This window comes from Ascaphus truei, chromosome 4, assembly GCF_040206685.1.
Source record: "Ascaphus truei isolate aAscTru1 chromosome 4, aAscTru1.hap1, whole genome shotgun sequence".
NCBI classification, from domain to species: Eukaryota; Metazoa; Chordata; class Amphibia; order Anura; family Ascaphidae; genus Ascaphus; species Ascaphus truei.
Genome location: NC_134486.1, coordinates 423,061,484 through 423,088,867, shown reverse-complemented (window position 1 = coordinate 423,088,867; position 27,384 = coordinate 423,061,484). Strand labels below are relative to the sequence as shown.

Here is a 27,384-nt window from a genome sequence, read left to right as displayed (position 1 = left end):
CCTGCATGGCTCTGCCCTGCTCTCCCTGCATGGCTCTGCCCTGCTCTCCCTGCATGGCTCTGCCCTGCTCTCCCTGCATGGCTCTGCCCTGCTCTCCCTGCATGGCTCTGCCCTGCTCTCCCTGCATGGATCTGCCCTGCTCTCCCTGCATGGCTCCGCCCTGCTCTCCCTGCATGGCTCTGCCCTGCTCTCCCTGCATGGCTCTGCCCTGCTCTTCCTGCATGGCTCTGATCTGCTCTCCCTGCATGGCTCTGCCCTGCTCTGCCTGCATGGCTCTGCCCTGCTCTCCCTGCAAGGCTCTGCACTGCTCTTCATGCATGGCTCTGCCCTGCTCTCCCTGCATGGCTCTGCCCTGCTCTCCCTGCATGGCTCTGCCTTGCTCTCCCTGCATGGCTCTGCCCTGCTCTCCCTGCATGGCTCTGCCCTGCTCTCCCTGCATGGCTCTGCCTTGCTCTCCCTGCATGGCTCTGCCCTGCTCTCCCTGCATGGCTCTGCCCTGCTCTCCCTGCATGGCTCTGCCCTGCTCTCCCTGCATGGCTCTGCCCTGCTCTCCCTGCATGGCTCTGCCTTGCTCTCCCTGCATGCCTCTGCCTTGCTCTCCCTGCATGGATCTGCCCTGCTCTCCCTGCATGGCTCTGCACTGCTCTCCCTGCATGGCTCTGCACTGCTCTCCATGCATGGCTCTGCCCTGCTCTCCCTGCATGGCTCTGCCCTGCTCTCCCTGCATGGCTCTGCCCTGCTCTCCCTGCATGGCTCTGCCCTGCTCTCCCTGCATGGCTCTGCCCTGCTCTCCCTGCATGGCTCTGCCCTGCTCTCCCTGCATGGCTCTGCCCTGTTCTCCCTGCATGGCTCTGCCCTGCTCTTCCTGCATGGCTCTGCCCTGCTCTCCCTGCATGGCTCTGCCCTGCTCTCCCTGCATGGCTCTCCCTGCATGGCCCTGCCCTGCTCTCCCTGCATGCCTCTGCCCTGCTCTCCCTGCATGGCTCTGTCCTGCTCTCCCTGCATGGCTCTGCTGTGCTCTCCCTGCATGGCTCTGCACTGCTCTCCCTGCATGGCTCTGTCCTGCTCTCCCTGCATGGCTCTGTCCTGCTCTCCCTGCATGCCTCTGCCCTGCTCTCCCTGCATGGCTCTGCCCTGCTCTCCCTGCATGGCTCTGCCCTGCTCTCCCTGCATGGATCTGCCCTGCTCTCCCTGCATGGCTCTGTCCTGCTCTCCCTGCATGGCTCTGCTGTGCTCTCCCTGCATGGCTCTGCCCAGCTCTCCCTGCATGGCTCTGTCCTGCTCTCCCTGCATGGCTCTGTCCTGCTCTCCCTGCATGGCTCTGCCCTGCTCTCCCTGCATGGCTCTGCCCTGCTCTCCCTGCATGGCTCTGCCCTGCTCTCCCTGCATGGCTCTGCCTTGCTCTCCCTGCATGGCTCTGCCCTGCTCTCCCTGCATGGCTCTGCCCTGCTCTCCCTGCATGGCTCTGCCCTGCTCTTCCTGCATGGCTCTGCCCTGCTCTCCCTGCATGGCTCTGCCCTGCTCTTCCTGCATGGCTCTGCCCTGCTCTCCCTGCATGGCTCTGCCCTGCTCTCCCTGCATGGCTCTGCCCTGCTCTCCCTGCATGGCTCTGCCCTGCTCTCCCTGCATGCCTCTGCCCTGCTCTCCCTGCATGGCTCTGCCCTGCTCTCCCTGCATGGCTCTGCACTGCTCTCCCTGCATGGCTCTGCCCTGCTCTCCCTGCATGGCTCTGCCCTGCTCTCCCTGCATGGCTCTGCTGTGCTCTCCCTGCATGGCTCTGCCCTGCTCTCCCTGCATGGCTCTGCCCTGCTCTCCCTGCATGCCTCTGCCCTGCTCTCCCTGCATGGCTCTGCCCTGCTCTCCCTGCATGGATCTGCCCTGCTCTCCCTGCATGGCTCCGCCCTGCTCTCCCTGCATGGCTCTGCCCTGCTCTCCCTGCATGGCTCTGCCCTGCTCTTCCTGCATGGCTCTGATCTGCTCTCCCTGCATGGCTCTGCCCTGCTCTGCCTGCATGGCTCTGCCCTGCTCTCCCTGCAAGGCTCTGCACTGCTCTTCATGCATGGCTCTGCCCTGCTCTCCCTGCATGGCACTGCCCTGCTCTCCCTGCATGGCTCTGCCCTGCTCTCCCTGCATGGCTCTGCCCTGCTCTCCCTGCATGGCTCTGCCCTGCTCTCCCTGCATGGCTCTGCCTTGCTCTCCCTGCATGGATCTGCCCTGCTCTCCCTGCATGGCTCTGCACTGCTCTTCATGCATGGATCTGCCCTGCTCTCCCTGCATGGCTCTGCCCTGCTCTCCCTGCATGGCTCTGCCCTGCTCTCCCTGCATGGCTCTGCCCTGCTCTTCCTGCATGGCTCTGCCCTGCTCTCCCTGCATGGCTCTGCCCTGCTCTCCCTGCATGGCTCTGCCCTGCTCTCCCTGCATGGTTCTGCCCTGCTCTCCCTGCATGCCTCTGCCCTGCTCTTCCTGCATGGCTCTGCCCTGCTCTCCCTGCATGGCTCTGCCCTGCTCTCCCTGCATGGCTCTGCCCTGCTCTTCCTGCATGGCTCTGCCCTGCTCTCCCTGCATGGCTCTGTACTGCTCTGCCTGCATGGCTCTGCCCTGCTCTCCCTGCATGGCTCTGTACTGCTCTGCCTGCATGGATCTGCCGTGCTCTTCCTGCCTGGCTCTGCCCTGCTCTTCCTGCATGGCTCTGCCCTGCTCTTCCTGCATGGTTCTGCTGTGCTCTCCCTGCATGGCTCTGCCCTGCTCTCCCTGCATGGCTCTGCTGTGCTCTCCCCGCATGGCTCTGTCCTGCTCTCCCTGCATGGCTCTGCCCAACTCTCCCTGCATTGCTGCCCTGCTCTCCTTGCATGGCTGCCCTGCTCTCCCTGCATGGCTCTGTCCTGCTCTCCCTGCATGGCTCTCCCTGCATGGCTCCGCACTGCTGCCTCTTGGCGCTCACACTGGCCCTTACCCTTCTTGTACTTCTCCTGGGTGACGATGATCATGGCCATGCAGTGTGGGAGGGTGGTCTCCCCAGGCGGGGGCAGGCGGCTGACCTGCAGAGAGCGGAAATTGCTCTTCATGGTGTTCTTGGTGGAAGTGTCTCTCCTGTCACTGTCCTTCTTGCGCTCCACTCCCTGCCACTGCCAGTAATCCACCTGCAGGCCCATCACTTCTGTGCCCACAGGCAGAGACCTGCGCCCGGGGAGAGAGCGCACACTAACACCAACACATGGCATATATACATGGCCTGAAACTCTCAGCCTGAGACAGTCACATATACACAGAGGCAGAGACCTGCGCCCGGGGAGAGAGCGCACACTAACACCAACACATGGCATATATACATGGCATGAAACGCTCAGCCTGAGACAGTCACATATACACAGAGGCAGCTCACTATACGCAGAGACCTGCGCCCGGGGAGAGAGCGCACACTAACACCAACACATGGCATATATACATGGCACGAAACGCTCAGCCTGAGACACTCACATATACACAGAGGCAGAGACCTGCGCCCGGGGAGAGAGCGCACACTAACACCAACACATGGCATATATACATGGCATGAAACGCTCAGCCTGAGACAGTCACATATACACAGAGGCAGCTCACTATACGCAGAGACCTGCGCCCGGGGAGAGAGCGCACACTAACACCAACACATGGCATATATACATGGCACGAAACGCTCAGCCTGAGACACTCACATATACACAGAGGCAGAGACCTGCGCCCGGGGAGAGAGCGCACACTAACACCAACACATGGCATATATACATGGCATGAAACGCTCAGCCTGAGACAGTCACATATACACAGAGGCAGCTCACTATACGCAGAGACCTGCGCCCGGGGAGAGAGCGCACACTCTAACACCAACACATGGCATATATACATGGCATGAAACGCTCAGCCTGAGACAGTCACATATACACAGAGGCAGCTTACTATACGCAGAGACCTGCGCCCGGGGAGAGAGCGCACACTAACACCAACACATGGCATATATACATGGCATGAAACGCTCAGCCTGAGACAGTCACATATACACAGAGGCAGCTCACTATACGCAGACACTATCACTCAGTGTGCCATTCCATAGGACGCCTTCCAGCAACGGAGGCACCTTATGGACATCAAGTACGGCAAAGCATCACTTAGTAAATATGGGCACATAACTCTCTGTGCTCCCCCCCCCCCCCCGTGTCTCTCTCTCCCTTACCCCTCAGGTCTCCTCCTCTATGTGCTCCCCCCGTGTCTCTCTCTCCCTTCCCCCTCAGGTATCCTCCTCTCTGTGCTCCCCCCGTGTCTCTCTCTCCCTTCCCCCTCAGGTCTCCTCCTCTCTGTGCTCCCCCATATCCCTCTCTCCTTTTCCCCTCAGGTCTCCTCCTCTCTGTGCTCCCCCCCGTGTCTCTCTCTCCCTTTCCCCTCAGGTCTCCTCCTCTCTGTGCTCCCCCCCCGTGTCTCTCTCTCCCTTCCCCCTCAGGTCTCCTCCTCTCTGTGCTCCCCCGTGTCCCTCTCTCCTTTCCCCCTCAGGTCTCCTCCTCTCTGTGCTCCCCCCGTGTCTCTCTCTCTCTTCCCCCTCAGGTCTCCTCCTCTCTGTGCTCCCCCATGTCCCTCTCTCCCTTTCCCCTCAGGTCTCCTCCTCTCTGTGCTCCCCCCCCTGTGTCTCTCTCTCCCTTCCCCCTCAGGTCTCCTCCTCTCTGTGCCCCCCCCCGTGTCCCTCTCTCCCTTCCCCCTCAGGTCTCCTCCTCTCTGTGCTCTCCCGTGTCTCTCTCTCCCTTCCCCCTCAGGTCTCCTCCTCTATGTGCTCCCCCCCGTGTCTCTCTCTCCCTTCCCCCTCAGGTCTCCTCCTCTCTGTGCTCCCCCGTGTCCCTCTCTCCCTTCCCTCTCAGGTCTCCTACTCTCTGTGCTCCCCCCCGTGTCTCTCTCTCCCTTCCCCCTCAGGTCTCCTCTCTGTGCTCTCCCCGTGTCTCTCTCTCCCTTCCCCCTCAGGTCTCCTCCTCTCTGTGCTCCCCCCGTGTCCCTCTCTCCCTTCCCCCTCAGGTCTCCTCCTCTCTGTGCTCCACCCGTGTCTCTCTCTCCCTTCCCCCTCAGGTCTCCTCCTCTCTGTGCTCCCCCCCCGTGTCTCTCTCTCCCTTTCCCCTCAGGTCTCCTCCTCTCTGTGCTCCCCCCCGTGTCTCTCTCTCCTTTCCCCCTCAGGTCTCCTCCTCTCTGTGCTCCCCCGTGTCCCTCTCTCCCTTCCCCCTCAGGTCTCCTCCTCTCTGTGCTCCCCCCGTGTCTCTCTCTCTCTTCCCCCTCAGGTCTCCTCCTCTCTGTGCTCCCCCATGTCCCTCTCTCCCTTTCCCCTCAGGTCTCCTCCTCTCTGTGCTCCCCCCCTGTGTCTCTCTCTCCCTTCCCCCTCAGGTCTCCTCCTCTCTGTGCCCCCCCCGTGTCCCTCTCTCCCTTCCCCCTCAGGTCTCCTCCTCTCTGTGCTCTCCCGTGTCTCTCTCTCCCTTCCCCCTCAGGTCTCCTCCTCTATGTGCTCCCCCCGTGTCTCTCTCTCCCTTCCCCCTCAGGTCTCCTCCTCTCTGTGCTCCCCCCGTGTCCCTCTCTCCCTTCCCTCTCAGGTCTCCTACTCTCTGTGCTCCCCCCCGTGTCTCTCTCTCCCTTCCCCCTCAGGTCTCCTCTCTGTGCTCTCCCCGTGTCTCTCTCTCCCTTCCCCCTCAGGTCTCCTCCTCTCTGTGCTCCCCCCGTGTCCCTCTCTCCCTTCCCCCCCAGGTCTCCTCCTCTCTGTGCTCCACCCGTGTCTCTCTCTCCCTTCCCCCTCAGGTCTCCACCTCTCTGTGCTCCCCCCGTGTCTCTCTCTCCCTTCCCCCTCAGGTCTCCTCCTCTCTGTGCTCCCCCCGTGTCCCTTTCTCCCTTCCCCCTCAGGTCTCCTCCTCTCTGTGCTCCCCCCGTGTCCCTCTCTCCCTTCCCCCTCAGGTCTCCTCCTGTGCTCCCCCCGTGTCTCTCTCTCCCTTCCCTCACAGGTCTCCACTCTCTGTGCTCCCCCGTGACTCTCTCTCCCTTCCCCCTCAGGTCTCCTCCTCTCTGTGCTCCCCCTGTGTCCCTCTCCCCATTCCCCCTCAGGTCTCCTCCTCTCTGTGCTCCCCCCGTGTCTCTCTCTCCCTTCCCCCTCAGGTCTCCTCCTCTCTGTGCTCCCCCCGTGTCTCTCTCTCCCTTCCCCCTCAGGTCTCCTCCTCTCTGTGCTCCCCCCGTGTCTCTCTCTCCATTCCCCCTCAGGTCTCCTTCTCTCTGTGCTCCCCCCGTGTCCCTCTCTCCCTTCCCCCTCAGGTCTCCTCCTCTCTGTGCTCCCCCCGTGTCTCTCTCTCCCTTCCCCCTCAGGACTCCTCCTCTCTGTGCTCCCCCTGTGTCTCTCTCTCCATTCCCCCTCAGGTCTCCTTCTCTCTGTGCTCCCCCCATGTCCCTCTCTCCCTTCCCCCTCAGGTCTCCTCCTCTCTGTGCTCCCCCCGTGACCCTCTCTCCCTTCCCCCTCAGGTCTCCTCCTCTCTGTGCTCCCCCCGTGTCTCTCTCTCTCCCTTCCCGCTCAGGTCTCCTCCTCTCTGTGCTCCCCCCATGTCTCTCTCTCTCCCTTCCCCCTCAGCTCTCCTCCTCTCTGTGCTCCCCCCGTGTCTCTCTCTCTCCCTTCCCCCTCAGGTCTCCTCCTCTGTGCTCCTCCCGTGTCTCTCTCTCTCCCTTCCCCCTCAGGTCTCCCCTCTCTGTGCTCCCCCCGTGACTCTCTCTCCCTTCCCCCTCAGGTCTCCTCCTCTGTGCTCCCCCCGTGTCTCTCTCTCTCTCCCTTCCCTCTCAGGTCTCCTCCTCTCTGTGCTCCCCCCGTGTCTCTCTCTCCTTTCCCCCTTAGGTCTCTTCCTCTCTGTGCTCCCCCCATGTCTCTCTCTCCCTTCCCCCTCAGGTCTCCTCCTGTGCTCCCCCCGTGTCTCTCTCTCCCTTCCCTCACAGGTCTCCCCTCTCTGTGCTCCCCCGTGACTCTCTCTCCCTTCCCCCTCAAGTCTCCTCCTCTCTGTGCTCCCCCATGTCCCTCTCTCCCTTCCCTCTCAGGTCTCCTCCTCTCTGTGCTCCCCCCGTGTCTCTCTCTCCTTTCCCCTTCAGGTCTCCTCCTGTCTGTGCTCCCCCCGTGTCTCTCTCTCCCTTCCCTCTCAGGTCTCCTTTTCTCTGTGCTCCCCCCGTGTCTCTCTCTCCATTCCCCCTCAGGTCTCCTCCTCTCTGTGCTCCCCCCCCGTGTCTCTCTCTCCCTTCCCTCTCAGGTCTCCTCTCTCTCTGCCCCACTAATATTCTCCTGAACTTCCCATTTCATTCCTGTTACCCTTCCATTCTTTCTCTTAACGCCTCACACTCTTCCGCCCCCTCCAGGTTCCACTCTTCCACTCTCTCTCTCCTTCTCTCTCTCTCCCCCCCCCTCTCTCTCTTCCTCTTCCTCTCACTCTCTTCTCCCCCCAACTACAGGTGCGCCAATGAGTATTCTAAAACTTGCCTTGGACAATCTGGGGCAATCACCAAGACCCAGGTACATGCCGGGTACATGCCGGGTACATGCCGGGCACATGCCGGGTACATGCTGGGTACGTGCTGGGTACATGCTGAGTACATGCCGGGTACATGCTGGGTTCTTGCTGCAACATTTCAGTGACATTTCTGCAGAGACTAATGGCCCATTGGATTAACACAGCAGGGGTCCCTGGCAGTCCCATTCAGTTTGAATGTGACTGCCAGGGACCCCCGCTGCTAATCCGATGGGCCATTAGTCTGTCTGCAGAAATGTCACTGAAATGTTGCAGCGTGTACCCGGCGTGTACCCGGCGTGTACCCGGCGTGTACCCGGCACGTACCCGGCACGTACCCGGCACGTACCCGGCACGTACCCGGCACGTACCCGGCATGTACCCGGGTCTTGTTGGTGATAGCCCCAGAGTTGTTTTAGAATACTCGTCGGCACTACAATAACTCTCTCTTCCCCCTCCCACTCTCTATCTCACCTCCTTTTGCTCTTACCCCCTCCCACTCACTCTCTTACCACCTCCCACTCACTCTCTTACCCCCTGTGATGGTAGGGCGTAGCCTGCCTTCATTAATAAAGGTGGAGCCCGGCTAGCTGCCCCTGAAACTGTATGGCAAGGGCTGAGAGTGTCAGCTCTTGGGTCTAATATTGTACCTTACTGCGTTGCCCTGTAATTCTGTTCCCCTTATACTGTCCCCCATAGGGTTATAAGATAGGAACTGTGTGTGTGGGGTTAACTATGTAAGCCCAGTGGGCCAGTTAATGCATTCTGTGCTGTATTCCCTGTGAATCATGGTCCCGCAGCTGCCTGTGCAGCTTATAAGTGGGCTGCCTTGTATGGGTGGCCCCTTATGAGAAATAGCTGCTGGGCAGAGACTTCTGGAACATGAGGGGGATATTGGGGGAAACGGGGTTAACCTGTATTGCCTGCCAGCAAGGTATTAGAGCTGGTGTATTAGAGCAGGTTTTACAGCCCCATGCGCAGACCCCACGTTTTAGGTCCAAATGGTAGAGTGCAAGCTCTAGGGACCAGATGTTAGTTTTTCTGGGTTTTAAAACTACATTTTGTGTTTGTGCTGTGAGCGGGACTGCACACAGGACAAAAGGCAGCCAAATGTGAATTAGCATGTCAATGCCACCAGCTCAGGTATAGGGATTCCCTGTGATAATTGCAGAAGATATGCAGGTTTTGGCACAAGGGCTGTGAACAGGATATCTAGATTAGAAAGTCTTTGTTTCACGTACACACAGTAGAGCCAGGGAAACGGTTGTTGGAGTTCAAACTCCTAAGCACGATTTCCAATGGCAACTTTTGACACTTGCCCTCCTATGAGTGAATGCACAACCACAATCCGTGCTCTAATTGGCTGCCAGCCCCCTCAGTGTATTAGATAGGGAGCAAGCCCTACATAAGGAAGAGCAGTGAAGCAGCTCGCTCTCTTTTTCTGTTGGAGATTTGAAGACAAGCAGCTGCTGGCCTCTCAAATGTGCTTCTGAAGTGAAAGAACTATTCACACAGGGAAGCATGAAGAGGTCCAGCCAGCAGGCTGAATTTCGGTCCAGGACAAGGGTCCTATCAAGGTAAGCCTTTGCTGAAGCAGGCACCTTGCAACTAGTAAAGTCTAGTCCTCAAACCCCAGTAAGTGTGTATATTCTCTGTATTTTGTATTTATGTGTGTTTCCGAGGACTTATCCAAATAAACCTAATTTTATTTCATTACTGTGTTTTGCCTATTTACTGATCCCTTAAATATAAATGTTGTTAAAAGTCCTGTGCTACCGTGACACCCCCTTCCCATTCTCTCTAGTATCCCCTCCCACTCCCTCTATTATTTCATCCCTCTCTCTTTTACCCCTCCCCATCTCTCACCTCCCACTCCCTCCAACATCTGTCTCCCAATCTCATTCTCATCCCTGCCCACTCTGCTGCCATGTACAGGGATTTCTCAGCTCCTGCAGCTCTCACATACCTCCCCTCCACAGCACTCGCTGCTTCTTACCCAGCGTTAGAGAGCCCACTGCTGACGGAGGGAGATGGGGGAGGAGAACACGCTGGGTCCTTACTCATCGAGGTGCTCCCCACGGGGGATGATGAGTTCAAGAGAGACGGGCTACAGACCGAAGCTTCATCTGAGTCCACTGGGGGACGTGAGGGAGAGGAGAGGAGTGGTGCAGGGTGGAGAGAGGTGCGGGGAGGAGAGAGAGGAGAGGTGCAGGGAGGAGAGAGAGGACCGGTGCAGGGAGGAGCGAGAGGACCGGTGCAGGGAGGAGCGAGAGGACCGGTGCAGGGAGGAGCGAGAGGAGCGGTGCAGGGAGGAGCGAGAGGAGCGGTGCAGGGAGGAGCGAGAGGAGAGGTGCAGGGAGGAGCGAGAGGAGCGGTGCAGGGAGGAGCGAGAGGAGCGGTGCAGGGAGGAGTGAGAGGAGAGGTGCAGGGAGGAGAGAGAGGAGAGGTGCAGGGAGGAGAGAGAGGAGAGGTGCAGGGAGGAGAGAGAGGAGAGGTGCAGGGAGGAGAGAGAGGAGAGGTGCAGGGAGGAGCGAGAGGAGCGGTACAGGGAGGAGCGAGAGGAGAGGTGCAGGGAGGAGCGAGAGGAGAGGTACAGGGAGGAGAGAGAGGAGAGGTGCAGGGAGGAGAGAGAGGAGAGGTGCAGGGAGGAGAGAGGAGAAACAAATTGCAATATTTTAGCAGAAGAGCCAAATTGAAGAGAGTGAGAATGGAAAGAGAAGATGTGAGAATGAAGAGGGACAGAGGAGTACATCGTGAGGAAAGAAAGAGAAGCAGGAAGAAGACAATGGAAGACTGATAAAAAGGGAGTGAGAAAGGAGGAACTGAAAAAGGAGGAATGAGGGGAGAGGCACGGAGGAGTGAGGAAAGCAGCAGAGCGAAGAGACACAGAGACAGACAGAGCTGCAGGACAGAGACGGACAGAGACAGACAGAGCTGCAGGACAGAGACGGACAGAGCTGCAGGACAGAGACGGACAGAGACAGACAGAGCTGTAGGATAGAGACAGACAGAGCTGCAGGACAGAGACAGACAGAGCTGCAGGACAGGGACTGACAGAGCTGTAGGACAGAGACGGACAGAGACAGACAGAGCTCCAGGACAGAGACAGACAGAGCTGCAGGACAGAGACAGACAGAGCTGCAGGACAGAGACAGACAGAGCTGCAGGACAGAGACAGACAGAGCTGCAGGACAGAGACAGATAGAGCTGCAGGACAGAGACAGACAGAGCTGCAGGACAGAGACGGACAGGGACAGACAGAGCTGTAGGACAGAGACGGACAGAGACAGACAGAGCTGCAGGACAGAGACAGACAGAGCTGCAGGACAGAGACAGACAGAGCTGCAGGACAGAGACAGACAGAGCTGCAGGACAGAGACAGACAGAGCTGCAGGACAGAGACAGACAGAGCTGCAGGACAGAGACAGACAGAGCTGCAGGACAGAGACAGACAGAGCTGCAGGACAGAGACAGACAGAGCTGCAGGACAGAGACAGACAGAGCTGCAGGACAGAGACAGACAAAGCTGCAGGACAGAGACGGACAGAGCTGCAGGACAGAGACAGACAGAGAGAGCTGCAGGACAGAGGCAGACAGAGAAAGCTGCAGGACAGAGACAGACAGAGCGAGCTGCAGGACAGTGACAGACAGAGAGAGCTGCAGGACAGAGAGAGCTGCAGGACAGAGAGAGCTGCAGGACAGAGACAGACTGACGGTGAGGTGGTAACCAGGACAATAATAAAGGTATTATGCCCGGCTGGGTGCCCCTGAGCCATATTGGGGGATTGTGAAGTGCAAGCTCTGCAACCCAAAGATGGCAGAACCCCTGTATTTGTAATAAAATGTATGTGTGGTTCAGAAACATCTCCCACTAGGTATAAGGGGGCGAGGGTAATGTCACTTGTAAGTTAAAGTGTATAAATGTAGCAGTGTTTCATGTGCACGCAGAGAGGAAAATGGGTTTAAAGTCCGGCGCTTGGCAGCATTGAAAGCGGCTTTTTGCTAACTTTGGCTAGGAAGCTCCTAGCGCGCTGAGATTTGCTGTGAGCGTCGTTCGGGTAAAACCATGAAAAGTCATATAGCGCAATACAGTCATATAAAAATTGGTGAATGAAAGTGCCCCTATTTTAATTGTACCAATATGTTAGGCACATAGGGATTTTCATTTGAAACACCAGAGATAGAGGAAACGCTTAGTTCACAATCACTGCCGTTTAGAAATGCCTGGCAGGAAATTCCTGCAGATATTCCTGCAGATGAACGGAGCATCTCCAGCCCGGACTTCTGAGACACCCCGCTGGCGTGCTGCCAGGATGTCTGAAAAAGTCCGGCGCTGAAAGGCTCTGACCTACTGTAGTGACCACATTTATTCTAACACAAACCAGTGGCAATCGCCAAAAAGACCCAGGTACACGCTGGATACATGCCTTAAACGTGCCTTAAACTAGACCCAGGTACACGCTGGATACATGCTTTAAACGTGCCTTAAACTAGACCCAGGTACACGCTGGATACATGCCTTAAACGTGCCTTAAACTAGACCCAGGTACACGCTGGATACATGCCTTAAACGTGCCTTAAACTAGACCCAGGTACACGCTGGATACATGCTTTAAACGTGCCTTAAACTAGACCAGGTACACGCTGGATACATGCCTTAAACGTGCCTTAAACTAGACCGAGGTACACGCTGGATACATGCCTTAAACGTGCCTTAAACTAGACCCAGGTACACGCTGGATACATGCTTTAAACGTGCCTTAAACTAGACCCAGGTACACGCTGGATACATGCCTTAAACGTGCCTTAAACTAGACCCAGGTACACGCTGGATACATGCCTTAAACGTGCCTTAAACTAGACCCAGGTACACGCTGGATACATGCCTTAAACGTGCCTTAAACTAGACCCAGGTACACGCTGGATACATGCCTTAAACGTGCCTTAAACTAGACCCAGTTACACGCTGGATACATGCCTTAAACGTGCCTTAAACTAGACCCAGGTACACGCTGGATACATGCCTTAAACGTGCCTTAAACTAGACCCAGGTACCCGCAGGATACATGCCTTAAACGTGCCTTAAACTAGACCCAGGTACACGCTGGATACATGCCTTAAACGTGCCTTAAACTAGACCCAGGTACACGCTGGATACATGCCTTAAACGTGCCTTAAACTAGACCCAGGTACACGCTGGATACATGCCTTAAACGTGCCTTAAACAAGACCCAGGTACACGCTGGATTCATGCCTTAAACGTGCCTTAAACTAGACCCAGGTACACGCTGGATACATGCCTTAAACGTGCCTTAAACTAGACCCAGGTACACGCTGGATACATGCCTTAAACTAGAAACCAGGTACACGCTGGATACATGCCTTAAACGTGCCTTAAACTAGACCCAGGTACACGCTGGATACATGCCTTAAACGTGCCTTAAACAAGATCCAGGTACACGCTGGATTCATGCCTTAAACGTGCCTTAAACTAGACCCAGGTACACGCTGGATACATGCCTTAAACGTGCCTTAAACTAGACCCAGGTACACGCTGGATACATGCCTTAAACTAGACCCAGGTACACGCTGGATACATGCCTTAAACTAGACCCAGGTACACGCTGGATACATGCCTTAAACGTGCCTTAAACTAGACCCAGGTACACACTGGATACATGCTTTAAACGTGCCTTAAACTAGACCCAGGTACACGCTGGATACATGCCTTAAACTTGCCTTAAACTTGACCCAGGTACACGCTGGATACATGCCTTAAACGTGCCTTAAACTAGACCCAGGTACACGCTGGATACATGCCTTAAACGTGCCTTAAACTAGACCCAGGTACACGCTGGATACATGCCTTAAACGTGCCTTAAACTAGACCCAGGTACACGCTGGATACATGCCTTAAACGTGCCTTAAACTTGACCCAGCCTTTCTGCATTGATTAATGGCCCATCAGATTAACAGCGGGGGTCCCTGGCAGTTCCATTCAAACTGAATGGGACTGCCAGGGACCCCTGTTGTGTTAATCCTATGGGTCATTAGTCAATGCAGAAATGCCTTAAACTTGCCTACAACTAGCCAGGATACACCCAGCACATACCCAGAATGTAACCGGGCAAGTTTAAGGCAAGCTTTAGAATACACACAAAAATCCAAGTGGGGTAGAGACCCTCAATTGGACAAGAAACCCAAAATTGCACTCTATGAGAATAAAACACTTAATGGGACTAAACAATATATCCCAGGCTGATAGCCAAAAGTGCTACACGGCGCAAAACAAAAAATAATTTATTAAGTACATGAGGGAGCAATATCAGGGAGTGTGGGGTATAAATAAGGGTGTGTTTAAAAATACGGTAAATGGTGGCCAGAATAGAGCGTGTTCTCTCTCACTCAGCAGGTATAATTCACATACTGCACCGACACACTTTATTCGAGCAAATACCCAGTATGTACCTGGCAGATACCTGGAATGCGCCGCTCCTCACCTCTGACAAGCCCCGTTGCGTTTGCCTTCCCAGCCTGGGTTCATGCCTGGCTGATGGGCGGCTGATCTGTTAAATGATAATGATTAGGATTTAATAGGCTGCAATGCTTCGCGTGTCTACCAGATGGCATAAATTCATGAATTGTAATGCAGTATATATATATATACTGTGCAGTATTGCAGCCAGCGGGAATAAAATGCTTCAATCCCTGCATGGAAAATACCTCAATGCACTCGGGCAGAAAACAGTCACAAACCTCAATACACCCGGGTATACCCGAATTCGTGGGACTAGCCGAGCTCGAATAAAGTGTGTCGCCAGTGTATAGGGAAAGCCAATGCTAAAGCTTATAGGGTAGGTCCCTTCAGAGAGTACCTGGTGGTGGGCAATGAGGTATAGTCAGCCAAAGTCCTGACAAGGTATACGATATAAAATTATACCCACAGCAGGAGATACTAAACACACAGTAACGTTTAAGGTGTAAAGGAATGTATCCCTGGTTCATCCGAATCACTTGAAAAATGTAACATATGCAGACTAATGTAACATGCGTCGAATGGGTAAGTGTATCATAACACTGAAGTGGAGCAGAGGATTGGTGTTTCAGCATATAAATACATGTATACCCATCATCCCCTGAATAAAGTAGTCCCCCATTTATCAAGCTGCATATATAGTAATTCAAACTGTGTATATATAGGTCAAATCGGACAATGGCATAAGGCAAGAAAAACGGGTAAGTAGAGATAAGTATCAAATACTACCCGATCAGCCGAGTTGGTGTTGGTTTACACGATACACCGGAGTTCCTGGCATTGCTGGTCACCACTACCGACGTCAGAGGAGTGACGTCATTAAAAACCGACGGGCCGTTTTGCGTAGGAAGATACGCTTCGTCAGGGCAGGAGTGATAGGAAAACCTCTTCACTGGATCCTTATATACCCATTTGCTTAATGAGAAGCAGGCAGGTCCCTGATAATTAACTCCTTGTGAGCTCCCTATGGGGTGAGTCTCTATTCAATACGTTCCTCACTAGGAGGTAACCGTTCAGTTTAGTGTTTTGCTGCACTGTTCAGGAATTGCAAGTAGCTGTCAATTCAAAAGCAGAATGAATATGTGGGAAAAACTTTTTATAGCACACCCCAAGATAACACTATCGTTAGTACATCTGGCATACCAGAATAAATGCTGACCTAAAATAGAGATATAGTCTCAATGATACTTATATCACTTACATAACATCACTAGTGTTTCAAGCCATGCTAAGATAAAGGCTAAACAGCCTAGGTGTGGTAATCTCATGTCATAGTGTATGTATGTGTGACAAGGTCAGAAGTGTAAAAACACAAAATAGCACCATACTAAAAGATGAAAAATATATGGAGTAACAGGGTATCGAACAGGGGAAATAGTGAGACAACGGGGGTAATGGTGTGATTTACTGATGTGAGCCACCCCTCATAGGTGATTAATAGTCCTAATGATAGATGGATACTTGGACCCTATGTAATTCATAGGGTCCGGCTACCAAACAGTGTACCCGTTAGTATGTAATGTAGGAATGTGCACCCTTACATGGAGCCACCTCTAAGAGTCAAAATGGTACCGCTAGAGTGTATGACTCCATTATAAAATATATCCCTGGATCCAATATACAGGGCAGTTCATATTCGGATGAAAACAGGCAGAAGTAAATAAGACTACTGATGTCTATGCCTAATAATATACACAGATGGAAGTTCATGAAAATGAAGTGTATAAATAAATGCTGTATCACCTAAGTATGGAGGTAATGTATCAATAGTACTTATATCACTATCATGCTGTCACTGATATTTCCAACCATACCAAATAAAAGGCAAAATAACCTAAGTGAGGGATGCATTAAAAAAGCCTACCATAAGGCTAAAAAAATCCCGAGAGAACAATTGCTAGTGACAGGACAAAGACTGAATCGAGACACTGATAAACATATCAGATATATTGGTACATATAATAACCAATGGCACAATATCAGGAATATCTTTTCTAAGCATTGGCACGTACTAACGGAGGATAGGGATCTCAAACAGGTACTCAAAGAGAATCCCACTATGACATGTAGGAGAGCACACAATCTCCAAGACACCCTTGTACACAGTCACTATAGGGGGACCAACCGAGAACCTGGTTAGGTGATGCTAAACCTATTGGCTCCTATCCATGTGGTAGGTGCAAGGCCTGCACCTATATGCCCAAAACCAAGACCTTTTGGGGCCCCAACTCAAAAACTCACTATATTAGAGACTACATCAATTGCCTGACAACAGGGGTGATTTACTTGATCACATGTAAATGCGGGAAAAAATATGTGGGTAAAACCCACCGACAACTTAAGACACGGGTCCTTGAGCACATAGGGTCTATCAGAAATCTCAAAGATCTACCAGTGGCCAAACATGTCAATGAGGCCCACGATGCGATTTGACGTCTGTGATTTTTTGTGGTATTGAACACGTGAGATGGGGCCAATGGAAGGGGGATTGGGACCGACGTTTAATGCAGGTGGAATGTAGGTGGATATACACCTTGCAGACACTGTATCCAGATGGCCTCAATGAGGGGTTCATATACACTCCATTTTTATGAACCCCTACCTCTGTACATCATAAGACATAGATACCTACAGTCCTATTAACTCATGGCCCCCACCCCCTCCCCCTTTTTTCATCTGAGTGCAAACTACCTCTCATATGGGATCCAGGGATATATTTTTTAATGGAGTCATATACTCTAGCGGTACCATTTTGACTTTTAGAGGTGGTTCCATGTAAGGGTGCACATTCCTACATCACATACAAATGGTGACACTGTTAGGTAGTTGGCCCCGCTGATTTATATAGGATCCACGTATCCACCCACCTTCAGGATTATATATCACCTATCAGGGGTGGCTTTCATCACCCAGTTAAACCGTGATCCCCGTTGTCCATCTCCCTTCCCGTTGTTCGACCCCCCGTTACTCCATATATCCCTGGTCCCTAGCCTTTTAGTATGGTGCTATTTTGTGTTTTTCCACTTCTGTAACTGTCACATACACATATACTACGACACAGAAATACCTCACTTAGGTTATTTTGCCTTTTATTTGGTATGGTTGGAAATATCAGTGACAGCATGATAGTGATATAAGTACTATTGATACATTACCTCCATACTTAGGTGATACAGCATTTATTTATACACTTCATTTTCATGAACTTCCATCTGTGTATATTATTAGGCATAGACATCAGTAGTCTTATTTACTTCTGCCTGTTTTCATCCGAATATGAACTGCCCTGTATATTGGATCCAGGGATATATTTTATAATGGAGTCATACACTCTAGCGGTACCATTTTGACTCTTAGAGGTGGCTCCATGTAAGGGTGCACATTCCTACATTACATACTAACGGGTACACTGTTTGGTAGCCGGACCCTATGAATTACATAGGGTCCAAGTATCCATCTATCATTAGGACTATTAATCACCTATGAGGGGTGGCTCACATCAGTAAATCACACCATTACCCCCGTTGTCTCACTATTTCCCCTGTTCGATACCCTGTTACTCCATATATTTTTCATCTTTTAGTATGGTGCTATTTTGTGTTTTTACACTTCTGACCTTGTCACACATACATACACTATGACATGAGATTACCACACCTAGGCTGTTTAGCCTTTATCTTAGCATGGCTTGAAACACTAGTGATGTTATGTAAGTGATATAAGTATCATTGAGACTATATCTCTATTTTAGGTCAGCATTTATTCTGGTATGCCAGATGTACTAACGATAGTGTTATCTTGGGGTGTGCTATAAAAAGTTTTTCCCACATATTCATTCTGCTTTTGAATTGACAGCTACTTGCAATTCCTGAACAGTGCAGCAAAACACTAAACTGAACGGTTACCTCCTAGTGAGGAACGTATTGAATAGAGACTCACCCCATAGGGAGCTCACAAGGAGTTAATTATCAGGGACCTGCCTGCTTCTCATTAAGCAAATGGGTATATAAGGATCCAGTGAAGAGGTTTTCCTATCACTCCTGCCCTGACGAAGCGTATCTTCCTACGCAAAACGGCCCGTCGGTTTTTAATGACGTCACTCCTCTGACGTCGGTAGTGGTGACCAGCAATGCCAGGAACTCCGGTGTATCGTGTAAACCAACACCAACTCGGCTGATCGGGTAGTATTTGATACTTATCTCTACTTACCCGTTTTTCTTGCCTTATGCCATTGTCCGATTTGACCTATATATACACAGTTTGAATTACTATATATGCAGCTTGATAAATGGGGGACTACTTTATTCAGGGGATGATGGGTATACATGTATTTATATGCTGAAACACCAATCCTCTGCTCCACTTTAGTGTTATGATACACTTACCCATTCGATGCATGTTACATTAGTCTGCATATGTTACATTTTTCAAGTGATTCGGATGAACCAGGGATACATTCCTTTACACCTTAAACGTTACTGTGTGTTTAGTATCTCCTGCTGTGGGTATAATTTTATATCGTATACCTTGTCAGGACTTTGGCTGACTATACCTCATTGCCCACCACCAGGTACTCTCTGAAGGGACCTACCCTATAAGCTTTAGCATTGGCTTTCCCTATATGTGAATTATACCTGCTGAGTGAGAGAGAACACGCTCTATTCTGGCCACCATTTACCGTATTTTTAAACACACCCTTATTTATACCCCACACTCCCTGATATTGCTCCCTCATGTACTTAATAAATTATTTTTTGTTTTGCGTCGTGTAGCACTTTTGGCTGTCAGCCTGGGATATATTGTTTAGTCCCAGTAAGTGTTTTATTCTCATAGAGTGCAATCCTGGGTTTCTTGTCCAATTGAGGGTCTCTACCCCACTTGGATTTTTGTGTCTATGTTAACTCTACCCTATGCACCATGAGACCAGAATATTTTAATTAGAATAATTAGGAGAGCGATAAGCACATTGTGTGCCTCATAGCTTTAGAATACTCATGGTCTCGTCTGTACTAAGCTGTGAAGTGGGGAGGGGGAACCCAAGTACCCCATCTTAGTGTAAAGTCCGGGCAGTTCAAAAGCGGGACTTAGAAACTTTTCTGACTTGAAAATCTGTGAAGCCGGCTCGCGCCTATTCCGTTCTGAGCATCTTTGAATTTTCCGCTGTTGGTTTGGCGCTTGAAATCTGCGCTTCCCATTGGCTGCAAGCTCTCTTAAGGCTTTCATTCACTAACCTGAACAGCCTATCAGAGCGTGGGAATTCTCCTGCCAGCCAATCATCAATTTGCCGGGTTGTAAAGCCAACCTGGCACCTCTGCCTCTTTGCATACTGAGCCCGCCTGCTGGGTTGGGCAAATGGTCGTCGGATAGCCTTGTGTGTGGGTACTCACGGAGAAGTGCAGGACCCCTCCTGTTCTAACACCTTGGCATCCCTGAGGCTTTCAAGTCCGGACTCTGCACAGACACAGAGGCACCAAGCTTGGTCGCCATCTGGGCTGGCCGGAATCCATGACTTATAAAATCCCTCAGTTCATATACAGGTTACCAATATATATATATATATATATATATCCACATTAAACTATAACCATTTAATACAATATATTGTGTCCTGTCTTCTGTGTGCTAAAAGATGTAAGTTCTTATCCCGGTGTCCGGGAGGGAGTGAGTGTATATTCCCTACAATCACAAGCCTCATTTCTGGCACATGAGAAAATAACTTTAAAACTTTTAGACACTTTAAAAACCTGCACAGCTTTATAACTAAACTGGAGCAGCCCCCGAACCCCTAAACTAGGTTTAGTGTACCTGGGTATGTATGTGGGTATCTCTGCTATACTGGGGAACCCCTGCTACACTAGAGACTCTGTGTATGGCCACAGATATAGTTTAACCCCTTCATACCCATTTACCTTGTCTGGATGATGCTGTAGCAGGATCCTGGCGGTGAGCCGTAATAACGCTCTCAGAGTCAGAGTTTGGCAGAGTAATGTGCTTGGTTGTATCAGAGAATGTCAGTCAATCCCCGGATACAACTTTTGGGGTATCCTATAACTTTGGAACCCCGATACATAGAAACATTCTTTAAAGACTTTCTCCGACAACCCCACCCTGAAACTTACAGCCTAGAAATCTCCTGATCCCAGCTCCCCAGTAAAGGCAAGTCACATAAATCTTTAATGTCGCAAAATCAGTATATAGTTTCAGTAATACATTTTCGACACCTTGGTCCCAGAGCTGACACTCTAAGACCCCAACACACGGGTCAGGGTTAACCAAGTGGGCTTGACCTTTATTGATGAGCCTGTTTAACCCCTTCACCATCACACTCAGATTGCAGTAAATCAGGTAAGTCAGGTCCACATTGGCTGCTTAGTTTTAGTTTGAGGAGCGCTTGTGTAATCTCCTCTTCAGATACTGGGGCAAATTGAAAATTGTGGGCAGTGTTGGGAGGGGGTGGGGCTATAGGGGTACTCCCAGGATGAGATTCAGGTTTGTGGTTTGATTTGCGTTTTGCTAATAAGTTAGTGGCACACCCCACAAAGTAGTCATTGAATGCATTTGCAATGTCGGTGGGGTTTGTCAGAGTAATATCCCCCTTAGTGATATTACTTGGTTGGTGATAGCTCCACTGCCGCAGGATATTTTTGAACTCTACCGGCTTACTGCTCACATCTGTTGCCTCGTGGAGACTCCCCCTGGCTTTCTAGAAAAAGCAGACCACTTCCACTTTGCAAAATCAATGTGGTTTTGCCATTTGCATCCAGCCTTCTTGTCTGAGCATATCCAATCCGTCTGACCTCCTTGTTGCCGGATTATCTGCCGGCCTACCTATGCTCATGACCTCTGCCTACCCTGACCTGGCCAGCCTGGCTATGTTTTTGCTTTCCATCTGCCCTGACTGGCCTGTTGTAACCTTTATCCTGCCTGCAGCCTCTGTCCAGTTCCACCTGCTCCCGCAATCAGGATCGGCTCTCTGTCGTTGAGCCCACCATCATTAGTGCTTTACAGACTGATCTGGTCTAACCATGGATTCTGCTGCAGCAAGTAACACTATTGCCGAACCGGTAGGTGTCATTCAGATATTACAAGTGCAAGTACTGCAATAATGCTTCAAATCAGCATTTCGCAAGCTCTGGCGGTCTCCGCTTCCCCCAGCCTGCCACAGACTCCCTTAGGCGAGCCTAAGACACCAATACTGGAAAGGTTTTCTGGGGAAAGACAGCTGCTTAGGGCTTCCTTTTCCGTCTATGCTCACAAACTTATCCTATGGATAGCGCGAGAATGGGCCTTGTCATAAGCCTTCTGATTGGAGATGCTTTGTGCTAGGGCCACCACAGCATTGGCAAGTCTGGAGGACTTTTCAGGCGATGACGACCATATTCAATGGCCCGAATGAGGCAGAGTATGCCGCTGAATTTAGGAAGTGGGTGTCTGATAATGATTGGAATGAGCTAGATCAGCGATTCCATTTCCAAAGAGACCTCAGTGAGGGTATCAAAGTTGTTGGCCAGAGTGGATCCGCCAACAGAGCTGGGTCAATTAATCAAGCTCTGCATAAAAATAGATCAACCCCTCCAGGAGTGACGTCAGGAACATTTGAACGCTGGTAATAGAGCTAGCCCCTTCATGAGTCAAGACTCTCCTGTGACGACATCTTCCTCAGAAACTGAGCCGATGCAGATAAGAGGAGGTAGAGATCCTCTTAGCAAGGAGGAAAGAGTTCACTGGCATTCTGCCAATCTGTGTTTATATTGTGGACTTGTAGGACACTATGTATCTACCTGTCCTAACAAGCCGAAAAGTCAAGGATCGTTAAAAAAACAGAAAAGCACGGCTCAACAGAGGGAATATGGGCTGAGCAGTGTAAGAAAATTGCCAATCCAGCCTGATCATCACGTTAACCCCATCCAGTTCAGCTCATCAAACCAGTCCCATTTAAACAACAAAAAGGAGATGTGAAGATCCCTGCCCTGGCTATTCTTGACTGAAGCTTCAGGAAACTTCAGGACACAGAGTTTGTTTGAACCAAAAGGTCTGTCAACCTGTCCTAAGGAATGTCCCGCCTTAGTGATGGAATTCTCCTGTTGTCAGGCCCAGTTATCAAAGAGATTGTACCCCTAATGGATGTCAACAACTCAGACACCGCATTTTCAGGTCATACTGGATTTGTCATGGCTTGGGCAGATCGTTTGGCCTACCAGATATGTCTCGTTCCTGTTACCTTTCTGCTCATCGTTCTGCCTTCCCAAAAAGTTCTCTGCTAAGCAGCAATGCACTGAATTCAAACAGCTAAAAGTCATAACATATCACACAGCCTATCAGAATTACGGATATCTGTTTGATAAAAAAAAAAAGGCAGAAGGCTTGCTCCTTATAGACTACCGTATATGATTGTCCTATGGAATGCTTGCTTGGAGCTGTCTGAGCCTGAACTTCAGGTGAAGGATTAATCTGTAATTCGACCTGTCCGGCCTGGCCTATCATCATATTTATTGGGAAGAAGGACGGTTCACTTCGCCCTTGTGTGGACATCCGAGCCCTGAACCAAATTATAGTGAGAAATAGATGCCCATTAATCCGGGAATGGCTGGCGCAACTTTGTTCAGCCAAAGTATTCTCAAAATTGGATCTCCGCGGGGACTACAGCCTTGTGCAAATACATCCAGGGGATGAGCAGCTCGTCGTTTGAACATGAGACAAGTCAGGTGGGCACTGTACTCAATTTAATCTCATTGTGTAGTATCTCACCCGGAACGCGAAACAGCAACACAAATGAGCTCTCAAGCAAATACGATGGAGAATTGGTCATACCAGTCCCTGCCAGCACTGTCCTGCAACCAGCAGACCCGTATGCGCAGTCCATTAATCAGTATGTCAGTGCCATTCCAGGAGCGACAGGGCAGTTTGTTCTTTAAAGGTGTCATCTATATGCCACCTGACAGCATCTGGTTGCAAGTCCTGAAATCCACCAAGACTCGGTGACAGCTGGTCCCTCGGGAATTAGGAAAACGAAGGAACTCCTTTCTCGCCAGTACTGGTCACCGGGACTTGGCCTTGATGTCCAAGAATATGTCCGGTCCTGTGAGGTCTGCACCCGCAACAAAACACCGCCCACTAAACTGTGTGCTCATTTGCATCCATCACCTATCCTGAAGCGGCCATGGAGTTCGATTTCTATGGACATATTGTGGAACTCCCGCTCTCTCAGGGTTTTAACACCATTTTGCCAGTCGTGGGCCGATTGAATAAATTGGTACACTTCATACCTGCTGAGAAAATTCCATCAGCTAAAGAGACTTAATCTCTAACTGGAGGGAGTTTTCAGGTTGCATGGGCTTCCTGAGGAGGTGAGCTCTGATCGAGGAGCCCACGTCCCGTTTCTGGTGACCTTTCTGCACCCTGCATCAAGATTAAGATGTCATCTGCATATCATCCCCAGTCCAATGGAGAAACAGATCCCCCCAATCAGACCTTGGGACAATATCTTTGTTGTTTTGTGGGATACCAGTAAGACAAATGGATGTCTTTGCTTCTAACAGCAGAATTTGCCAACGACGACTCCCTACATATGGCTATCCAAAATAGCCAGTTCTTTGTGCCCCTCTTTGACAAAGGTCAGGGAGCCCGAAACGCGTCAGAGTACTTCTCACAGTGCTATGTGTATTCTGTGATGTTTTCATCCGCAATAAAGTAGTTTATTTGTACTATTATTGATCCAGCCACCGTCATATTTTTAATTAATTCTACAAGCAGTGCACTGCTTGCACGCCCTCTCCATGTACACAGCCTTCTTTGTGAACTAGGGGTTTCATCCCCATGCCTGTCTATTATATGGAGTTGCCCTGTTCCTGCCGCAACAGAAAGAATAAAGGACTTTACAGTAAGGGCAGTTACAGTGTGGGATTCATTACCCATGGAGACTGTGATGGCAGATACAATAGATTTGTTCAAAAAAAGGTTGGACATCTTTTTAGATGGGAAAGGTATACAGGGATATACCAAATAAGTATACATGGGAAGGATGTTGATCCAGGGATTAATTCGATTGCCAATTCTTGGAGTCAGGAAGGAATTTATTTTTCCCCTTAATGGGGTTTTTTGTTTGCCTTCCTCTGGATCAATAAGTAAGTACAGATATAGGATAAAGTATCTGTTGTCTAAATTTAGCATAGGTTGAACTTGATGGACGTACGTCTTTTTTCAACCTCATCTACTATGTAACTATGTAACTATGTAACTATGTAACTTGCAGTAACTTCTCTCTAAACTTGTGGATATCTTGCTTAAGAACGATGAGACTTACAAGAAGTATGTCAACTAACACTGACAATGAGGCCCAATATACAAGGCTGGGGACACAGTCTACCTAGTATCTTAGACTCAACCGCCTGTCTGACAAACTTGGTCAACAATTCATTGGCCTCTTCTATCATTCAAACGCAGAATAATTTGGTGGCCTTACATTTCAAACTTCCAGGTTTGCTAATAATTCACAGTTATTTATATTTGCTACTGAAGCCATGTCCAAAGGCATGAGGAATATGTGGTGACAAAAATCCTCCACTTCCAAAGACATCGAGAACAGCTCCAGTACCTGGTAGATTGGAAAGCTACGGTCCACAGCAACAATTCTGGGATCCAATTTTCTCATATAGCACCCCCCACCCCCGTCCTCCACATAGTGATTTACCAAATTGTATTTAATCAAATTATATACAGTACAGTACATCCCCCCATCCAGTAATATGACTCCCCCATCTATAAATAGTTATATCTACGGACTCACCTGAAGCTGCAAGTGGTTGTTCCACTATCCCAACTTTCACTACCTGTGAAGACAGAGGGAGACATAAAGCATCAGAGGCAGGCACACAGAGCTCAGAGGCAGGCACACAGAGCTCAGAGGCAGGCACACAGAGCTCAGAGGCAGGCACACAGAGCTCAGAGGCAGGCACACAGAGCTCAGAGGCAGGCACACAGAGGCAGGCACAGAGAGCACACAGAGCTCAGAGGCAGGCACAGAGAGCTCAGAGGCAGGCACACAGAGCTCAGAGGCAGGCACACAGAGCTCAGAGGCAGGCACACAGAGCTCAGAGGCAGGCACACAGAGCTCAGAGGCAGGCACACAGAGCTCAGAGGCAGGCACACAGAGCTCAGAGGCAGGCACACAGAGCTCAGAGGCAGGCACACAGAGCTCAGAGGCAGGCACACAGAGGCAGGCACAGAGAGCACACAGAGCTCAGAGGCAGGCACACAGAGCTCAGAGGCAGGCACACAGAGCTCAGAGGCAGGCACACAGAGCTCAGAGAAAGGCACACAGAGCTCAGAGGCAGGCACACAGAGCTCAGAGGCAGGCACACAGAGCTCAGAGGCAGGCACACAGAGGCAGGCACAGAGAGCACACAGAGCTCAGAGGCAGGCACAGAGAGCTCAGAGGCAGGCACAGAGAGCTCAGAGGCAGGCACACAGAGGCAGGCACACAGGGCTCAGAGGCAGGCACACAGAGCTCAGAGGCAGGCACACAGAGCTCAGAGGCAGGCACACAGAGCTCAGAGGCAGGCACAGAGAGCTCAGAGGCAGGCACACAGAGCTCAGAGGCAGGCACACAGAGCTCAGAGGCAGGCACAAAGAGGCAGGCACAAAGAGCTCAGAGGCAGACCCAGAGAGCTCACAGGCAGGCACACAGAGCTCACAGGCAGGCACACAGAGCTCAGAGGCAGGCACACAGAGCTCAGAGGCAGGCACACAGAGCTCAGAGGCAGGCACACAGAGCTCAGAGGCAGGCACACAGAGCTCAGAGGCAGGCACACAGAGCTCAGAGGCAGGCACACAGAGCTCAGAGGCAGGCACACAGAGCTCAGAGGCAGGCACACAGGGCTCAGAGGCAGGCACACAGAGCTCAGGGGCAGACACAGAGAGCTCAGGGGCAGACACAGAGAGCTCAGGGGCAGACACAGAGAGCTCAGGGGCAGACACAGAGAGCTCAGGGGCAGACACAGAGAGCTCAGGGGCAGACACAGAGAGCTCAGGGGCAGACGCAGAGAGCTCAGGGGCAGACACAGAGAGCTCAGGGGCAGACACAGAGAGCTCAGGGGCAGACACAGAGAGCTCAGGGGCAGACACAGAGAGCTCAGAGCCAGACACAGAGAGCTCAGAGGCAGGCACAGAGAGCTAAGGGGCAGGCACAGATAGTTCAGAGGCAGGCACACAGAGCTCAGAGGCAGGCACAGAGAGCTCAGAGGCAGGCACAGAGAGCTCAGAGGCAGACACAGAGAGTTCAGAGGCAGGCACAGAGAGCTCAGAGGCAGGCACAGAGAGCTCAGAGGCAGGCACAGAGAGCTCAGAGGCAGGCACAGAGAGCTCAGAGGCAGGCACAGAGAGCTCAGAGGCAGGCACAGAGAGCTCAGAGGCAGACACAGAGAGCATAGGGGCAGACACAGAGCTCAGGGCAGACACAGAGAGCACAGAGGTAGACACAGAGAGCACAGAGGCAGGAACAGAGAGCTCAGAGGCAGGCACAGAGAGCTCAGAGGCAGAAACAGAGAGCATAGGGGCAGACACAGAGCTCAGGGCAGACACAGAGAGCACAGAGGTAGACACAGAGAGCACAGAGGCAGGCACACAGAGCTCAGGGGCAGACACAGAGAGCACAGATGCAGACACAGAGAGTTCAGGGTCAGACACAGAGAGCTCAGAGGCAGACACAGAGAGTTCAGAGGCAGACACAGAGAGTTCAGAGGCAGGCACAGAGAGCTCAGAGGCAGACACAGAGAGTTCAGAGGCAGGCACAGAGAGCTCAGAGGCAGACACAGAGAGTTCAGAGGCAGGCACACAGAGCTCAGAGGCAGGCACAGAGAGCTCAGAGGCAGACACAGAGAGTTCAGAGGCAGACACAGAGAGTTCAGAGGCAGACACAGAGAGTTCAGAGGCAGGCACAGAGAGCTCAGAGGCAGGCACAGAGAGCTCAGAGGCAGGCACAGAGAGTTCAGAGGCAGACACAGAGAGTTCAGAGGCAGACACAGAGAGCTCAGAGGCAGGCACAGAGAGCTCAGCCACAGGCACAGAGAGCTCAGAGGCAGGCACAGAGAGCTCAGAGGCAGGCACAGAGAGTTCAGAGGCAGGAACAGAGAGCTCAGAGCTCCAAAATACATGGCTTAATCTTATATCACTCCCAGAATAAAGGGTTGGTTCCTCACGGGAGGATTCTTGTCCTGTGCTTTGCTGTGTACGTACTGTCTGTGATCTGTCTGGTCAAGATTATTTTGCCCGTAAATATACTAACGTGGGTAAGAGAAGGTCAAAAATGTAATTCAATACATT

At 51.6% G+C, this 27,384-nt stretch overlaps 1 protein-coding gene across 1 annotated transcript in view; it reads right to left on the bottom strand.

The window, feature by feature from the left end:
• The window catches only part of LOC142492482 (phosphofurin acidic cluster sorting protein 2-like), a 330,781-nt gene that overhangs the window by 5,892 nt on the left and 297,505 nt on the right, over nt 1-27,384 (bottom strand). Inside the window, exons 16-18 of the mRNA XM_075595119.1 lie at nt 24,851-24,893; nt 9,526-9,664; nt 2,954-3,177 (exon numbers count right to left, since the gene is read on the bottom strand). Coding sequence (XP_075451234.1) covers nt 2,954-3,177; nt 9,526-9,664; nt 24,851-24,893 — 406 coding nt within the window. The remainder of the gene's footprint in view (nt 1-2,953; nt 3,178-9,525; nt 9,665-24,850; nt 24,894-27,384) is intronic.